Below are 6832 nucleotides of genomic sequence, written 5' to 3'. Positions count from 1 at the left end.
TTAAATCTTCCTTGCAGATTCTGTACACTATAAAGAGGAGAAAAAACAGAGGTATAACACAGTAGATTCAGTCCTTTGCCCTTTATATTAAAAATATGGCAAACCACAAATGCTGGCATTAGGAATTCAGTCAACTCTTCTGGGTTTCAAGTGAAGATGCAGCTCTTCAGCAAAACTTGTGTGCTGGAGAAGCCTTTTGTTTGAGACACAGTTAGGGAAAATGGTTGAGGACAGCAGCTGCCAATCTGGTAAACATGTTCTGCTGAGGGGCACAGCTCCTCATGCCTGGATGTTGTTGATAATAGACAAAATGCTCATTTTCTCTTGGGCTGAGTCCACATCTTCGTTTTGTTTCTGAGCCACTCCCGTGCCAAGGCCATACAGTCGTCCGCAGTACTTTGCATCATCAATTGTATCCTCAAAAAACAACTGCAGATTAAAGAAAAACCACATTAAAACAGGGAAGAGAAACAGGTATTGTTTCATTGTGCCTCTAAATCAGAATGCTCCCAATGTTAATTAAACAGCTCAGTTGAAATCTGCCACCTCCACACTGCAGCGTGTGAATTAAAATAAGCACATGAAAGGGGAATAAACAGAACAAGTCTGTGCCAATACCAACAATTCCTATTGCTGACAGTTCCAAGGCTGATGACCACAAGGCTCAAAACAAACAACACCTTGTACATGTTGATATTTATGGACAGGAACTGGAGAAAGAAGGTCCATAAAGAAGAGCCCTGCAGTACCTCCTTCATTCTGAAGAACGCCATTCCCGTCAGAAGAGAGTCTGATCCTGCCTGGTGCTGTCGTCCAATTCGCTGCAAATCCAGCTGATCTGCTACTTCCTGAAGGCCACCCTGCAACAGAACAGAACAGAGTGTCTTTGAGAAGGTCCATCTCTTGCCAAAACTGCCATACTCCTCCAAAGCATGAGGGCAAACAGTGGTGAACTGATGCAGATTGCAGCACTGCACACACACGCCAGGCTGGAGGGACACACAGTGGTAAATACTGTTCAAGAGTGTGTAAATGCTCTTCCCAAATTTAGGTGCCTTCCTTTCCTGCTGCTGATACTTGAGATGACTGTGGCTACATTCATAGGTTGCACATGGTGGACTTTTCCCTCCCTTTACTCAAACAAGGCTGTGATTCAGTAGATAAATGACTTTCAGCCCTGTGAGTGTCTACTCAGGTCATGGAGTAATTCATGTGTAAGAAATACTCACCCTTGCCGAGGAAAGATAAGGAAGATGAATTGTAATTAGCCTCTGATACACAAACCGGAAGGTTATGGCAATGTCCCTAGGTAATGTAGGTATTGGTAAGTCTGAAACTGGGGAGGGAATCACCCAGTTGACACAAACTGTCACAGGTGCTTCTGTGTCACCACTGGCTTTTACACACATTCCAGTTTGAAGACTTGACTTATGCAGCACTTCTGTCACTTGGCTTCCTGTGCATTTACACTGTTGATACCCAGTAATTGCTTGCTCAGGAAAACAAAAAGTACCTTGAGGTTTTTGCAGCTCTTCATTAAGTATTTCACATCATAGATAGATGGGAAGAAAAGGTTCAAGATTTGGAAAAAATCATGTTCGTCTTCTGGTAGCCTGGAATCTGTCAACAACTTTACCATGTAGCCAAAGTCATAACCACTGGAAACAAAACCAGACAGACACCAGATAAGCAAGAAGCACCAGTAACTCACTCAGTACCAATATCTCACTGTTCAACAGAATTTTACTTGCTATGCTTTTGAGCCCTAACATGTTCTGACATTCACAGAACTTCTCTGGATCAGAGCCAGAACTCATCCTGATCTTCTGTCAATGTAGGACTTTGGAATGCTCCCTGAGTGCCTCCACTAACCTCCTGTGGAACAGCTAAGCCACTGGGAAGAACATTGTTTCTCAGCACTAGGTTTCTGTAGCTATGGGCAATACAGAGAAGCAGGAAACCTTGGAAGTCTCTGTTGAGGGAGGAGGATGTGGTGGTGGCAAGTCCTTTCACTTGTGATAGCCTCAAGGACCAGAGGCTTCGTAATCAAGTTGGGTGAAATGCTACAAGAAAGACAACCACACAGATTTCAGCCTCTGCATAGACACAAGATGGAAGTTGAGAGCACCACCAACATTATAAGGAAGAAACAAAACTCTACTTGACAATGCACACAAGTTACTAAGTGTAGAGATCACATTTATACTTGTTAGTAACTTCTTCCACAAAGGAAGACTAACAGTGAAAGGATTTGCAAGCAAACACTCAGACCATGAAGTGCCAAGTCCCTACTTAAACTTAGCCTTCGTATCTCTAAGCTTATTTTAAGAACTGCAGGGCTGGTAGTTTTTCCCTTTAAAATATGTGTCAGTTTCCATGGCCAAAAACATGTGTTTCAATACAGAAGAGATTTCCCAGGGTCAGTGAGCACTCCAGACCCACCTGTGGAAGGACAGCCATTTCACACTGTCACTGAGGACAACCCCAGACGTCATCAGCAGCTCAGCAAAATGCAGGGTATCAATCCCTTCCTCTTCATGCTTCTGGAACTGCAGCCCAGAGCTGGCAAGGAGGTCTATGGAATCCTGAGAGTACATGTCCTCTCTGAAGGAAAACAGCAGGTTTGTGCTCAGGGTGCTGCCTAGCCAGGGTCATTTCAGAAAAAATCCTCTCCACATGTTATTTCAGGAACTGGAGTGACCAGCAGTGACCTCTCTGGGTTCCACATTTGTCTCTTTAGAAAATTCTAACTGGCTGAGTTGTAATACCACTACTGCAGCCTCCTACATCCGTAACAAGCTGTTCGTGATGGCAACTAGATACTAATTCTGTTGCTAGTGCAAATTCCCCAGACTCCACCTCCACAGAACTGAAACTGACAGAGTTCTGGGAAATGTCACTTCTCCAGGGGCAGGGAAGCACCACAGGTAAGGGCACAAAGAGGGGAGTTCTCCCTAATAGGAAGATGTGCAACTCCAAAGCACTGAGCACCATTCCTGTCTACATTTTTTCCTTTTCACTTCACAGCACATAGCACCTTTATCAACACTCCACTTCCATCTCTGGGAGTAAACAAAATTGCATCATCCTTGACTCAGGAAGGAGGATAGGGAGGAGTGATGATGTGCTTGGCTGAGAGCTAAGCAGGAACCTGACTTCTGTACTGGTTTGGTTCATTTGAGGGGGAGGAAAGGACATGAAAACACAGACAGAAAAGTTCCTATGATTATGATAACTCAGCCAAATGAAGTGAGCACACTGAAAATCACTCTCCTTTCAGTACTTCTAAAAGACTCACAAATTTGTGGAGCAAACAGTGCAGATTTTGGGTTCAAGAACTGTATGAACTGCACCTACTAGCCATGAATTTTTGTAATGCTTCCACTGAATGATTTCCTAAAAATGTGTGGGTTTGCCCCTTCTTTATTCCCAGGCAGCTCTAGTGGTAATTATGCTGAGTTTGCCTTTATAATTACAGGGGAAGAGATAACGAAACTTGTTTCAGCTGCAACCCAAGACATTGCAGTCTGGAGGAGACAAGAACTGCAACACTCCATGCAACAAGATTCATTCCCCTGAACAGGTGTGATGATTACACCAACATGTTTTTGGATCCCAGTTTATATTTCCTCCTGGATCTGCAAAGAGGTCTTTTCCTTTCCGATGAAAGCATCACATTCATTTATTTTTAGCAGAAAGAGACGGATTTAAATATATAATGGATAAAGTTTCAGACTATAACGTTATTCCAGAAAAAGAGGCACATAAAATCACCAAGATAAAGAACATTAAGGATGTGATTTTAGCATGGATTTGACTTCCAGAAACATTGGTAACTCCTGGCATGCCAAAATAGGTTTCCACATAATCTGTGTTAGAATCTGACAGCAATGATGAACACTTGGACACCTGCACTTGCCAAGGGAAAACAGAACAGGAAACTATTCCCCAGTCCCAAAGACTCACGTCAGGTTGAATTTGAAGTTGAACTGCCAAGTGTTGATGCCAGAAGGATATTCTCCTTTCTCATTTGTGAAAGTCAGGCCCAGCTGGATGATTTTCAGCAGGTCAACGTTACACCGAAGGAGCTGATACTGATAGTCCACAGAGCTGCGGAATTCACCGATTGGTCTGACAACCACCCCAGGAAACTCCGTGTCCTAGGGGAGGAGGGAAAATCTTGTTTCACCATGCTCCCCATTAGGAGTCATTATTATCCCTCTATTAGGAGTCTATTTGTTTGCACACTTGTAGGTCTCAGCACTGTCTTCTTTGAATTGTTCTGCAAAAATCACCTTTTTAACTCTCCTTTTCCATAGTCATTCCCTCCATTCACATTCAGCTTTTAAACTGCTACAAGCCAGACACTAAGAAACCATACACAATTAAATAACTACTGCAGCTTTGTTTTATGTTACAGCCACCCAACATGGGTTATTGTATAATCTAAACATATCTCTCATAAAGGACTATGGGTTATTGTATAATCTAAACATATCCCTCATAAAGGACTCATTCTCCCCAAATCTACCAAGATGGAATATTTTTATATTTATTCAGTGATCTTGCAAGTTCTAAACACAAGTTAATTCACCACTGTGACCATCTTCATTGCACAGTAACAGACAGTGAAAACCTGCACTGCTTCTGAGGCACAGCCACTGCCTACGTTAACAAAAACTACAGTGAATCAACACAGACCTTAACAACAACCATCTGTTGAATGAAAAAACACCTCTTAGATGAAAAACCTGTTAACTTGGCCACTGACTCTGTGCTGCCTTTGCTGAAAACCAAACTGCCAATACTATTTCTACCCTCAGATTAGGTCACGTAGCTTCTATCAGCTATACAAAACCCTTCCACAGCACACCCAGTGCTGTGTATCTGACAGCATCTCTCCCTTGCCCAACATGTTCTTGTGTCCATTCTTACAGCACAGCCACTAAAACAGGCCATAAACACACATTCAGTGAGATCACACAGCAGCAAAAAAGCTCACTTTCCACTGACATAAGGAAAAAAACTTATTCACTGCCACAGCTGCATTTGACACTGGAATCTACACGCTCTGCATGGCTTCATGCCACACTTTGATTCAGGCCTTTTCATATCTTGAGGTTTAGAGTTCCTAAAGTGGGCAGAACTTGCAGTATCACAGCTAAAACCAGTTCTGGATGTAACTCCTTGGGTGCTGCCAAACAAAACAGACTGGTGAGAGCAGAGGAGATTCCTCCCACCCAGGGTAGATTCTGATCCTCTTAACAAACCTTTCTGAACACACTGTCTTATCCACAGCCAGGATATTTTTCTTCCCTTAGCATCAATATCTGCCCTCATTAAAAAGGAGGCAGGCCAGCTCATTAGCTGTCCCTTCCAGGCCTTCTGACCCACAGTTCCATGGCAAAGCCAGGCTGGATGAGGCCTTGAGCAACCTGGTCTAGTGGGGAGGTGTCCCTGCCCCAATAATTCTATGACTTTCCACAACCAACCAGAGAAAGACATTCAAAGGACATATATACCAGTGGAAAACTAGGGATTTAAACCCAATGGTACATCTGACCTGTTTCATTTCCTGTTGTATAAATGAATGCACCAGGAACAGTTAAATACCAAATGAATTCATGTTTTTAAGGTGGTCACTCTCTTCCCCTTCTTTCGTTCAATCCATACTCAACACTACTTGTATTAAATTCTAGAAAGATACTGAACATCTTCTTAATTTCTCACCTCTTCTAGCTCAGTTTCACTGGAGATATACTGAACATCTTCTTAATTTCTCACCACTTCTAGGTCAGTTTCACTGGAGACAGGGGGAAATCATTCCTCACTCAAGAATCAACTTACTTTCCCCTACCCCCCAAAAAAATTGCCCTGAAGTAAACAGGACAAGTACAGAAGATTTACCATGGCAATGTAGCTGTAACTCAGAACAATCTCCCGAATTTTCCTCATCTCCTCCTCCAGGTTGTTGGCCCATACTTCACAGATAACCTGGCTGTTCTCTGCCAGGGCTGCTGGCATCCTGAGGGACCAGTGGAGAGGCAGTCAACGCTGAACTCAGATAACAGTGTAGAATCAGAAGCTGTGCAATCTTATCAGTGTGCTGTGATAGAGAGAAACAAACCATGCTTTAAATGAAGAAAGTGCAACACATGTGACTGGATGCTCTGCTGGAGTCAGTCACACTTCCATTTCCAGCCTCAAATAAACCATTTAAAGTTGACACCAAGTTTCTTCTTGCTTTTATCATTTTTTGCAGATATGCTGAGTAAAATCCAGAGCATCTGTTCAGGTTACAAGAGCAGATACACAATTAACAGTCCAGTTACTTATAGAAAGAATCATTATCCCTGTCTTTCTTCTTGAGGGTTGGCACTACATCATTTTTAAGGTCCATTCCAACCCCTTAACATCTGTGATTCTATGACCTCCTTGGCATAAGCTCTGGACACAGGATGTACAGGCAGGGAATCCACACGTTTAATCCTCATCCCTGGAAGTGCTGAAGGCCAGGTTGGACAGGGCTTGGAGCAACCTGGGCTGGTAGGTGTCCCTACCCATGGCAGGGGGTGGACAGGACCCCCTGGTCTCTGTCCTCCCCAGTGCCTTTACCCCCTGGTCCATGACCCCCCACTACCTATCCCCCCAGTCCTGTTCCTATCCTTTCTATCCCTCCCCTCTGTCCCTATCCCCTCAGGTCCTGGCCCCTCTCCCCCCATTCCTTGACCCCACTCTATCGTTATCCTGCAGTACCTATCCCTGTCCTTATCCCTATCCCTACCCTGCGGTCCCTGTCCCCACATCCCTCTCCCCTCATGGTCCTTCTCCC

At 43.8% G+C, this 6832-nt stretch overlaps 1 protein-coding gene across 2 annotated transcripts; it reads right to left on the bottom strand.

Annotated features, from left to right (window-relative positions):
* On the bottom strand, positions 1 to 6153 carry CNOT8 (CCR4-NOT transcription complex, subunit 8). Of its 2 annotated transcripts, XM_009083076.1 has the most exons (6): positions 5908 to 6153; positions 3967 to 4160; positions 2443 to 2604; positions 1514 to 1658; positions 750 to 860; positions 1 to 429 (listed from the first exon to the last, which is right to left on the bottom strand). In XM_009083076.1, exons 1-6 carry the CDS (start codon positions 6022 to 6024, stop codon positions 280 to 282), a joined length of 879 nt encoding a protein of 292 aa, XP_009081324.1. In that variant the 5' UTR covers positions 6025 to 6153; the 3' UTR covers positions 1 to 279. The 2 variants fall into 2 exon arrangements, with proteins under 2 accessions (XP_009081324.1, XP_009081325.1); XM_009083077.1 differs by lacking the exon at positions 2443 to 2604 and having other exon boundaries at positions 159 to 429; positions 5908 to 6024.
* Between the last annotated feature and the right edge of the window lie 679 nt (positions 6154 to 6832).

This window comes from Acanthisitta chloris, unplaced genomic scaffold (genome assembly GCF_000695815.1).
Source record: "Acanthisitta chloris isolate BGI_N310 unplaced genomic scaffold, ASM69581v1 scaffold23649, whole genome shotgun sequence".
NCBI lineage: Eukaryota > Metazoa > Chordata > Aves > Passeriformes > Acanthisittidae > Acanthisitta > Acanthisitta chloris.
This window is presented reverse-complemented; position numbering and strand designations above follow the sequence as displayed.

Coding starts and splice junctions, on each gene's coding strand:
- CNOT8 (XM_009083076.1), bottom strand. CDS start 6,024: ATGCCAGCAGCCCTGGCAGAGAACAGCCAGGTTATCTGTGAAGTATGG. Junction 4,161..5,907: donor GTTACAGCTACATTGCCATG/GTAAATCTTCTG, acceptor CTCCTCCCCTAG/GACACGGAGTTTCCTGGGGT. Junction 430..749: donor CGTTCTTCAGAATGAAGGAG/GTACTGCAGGGC, acceptor TTTAATCTGCAG/TTGTTTTTTGAGGATACAAT.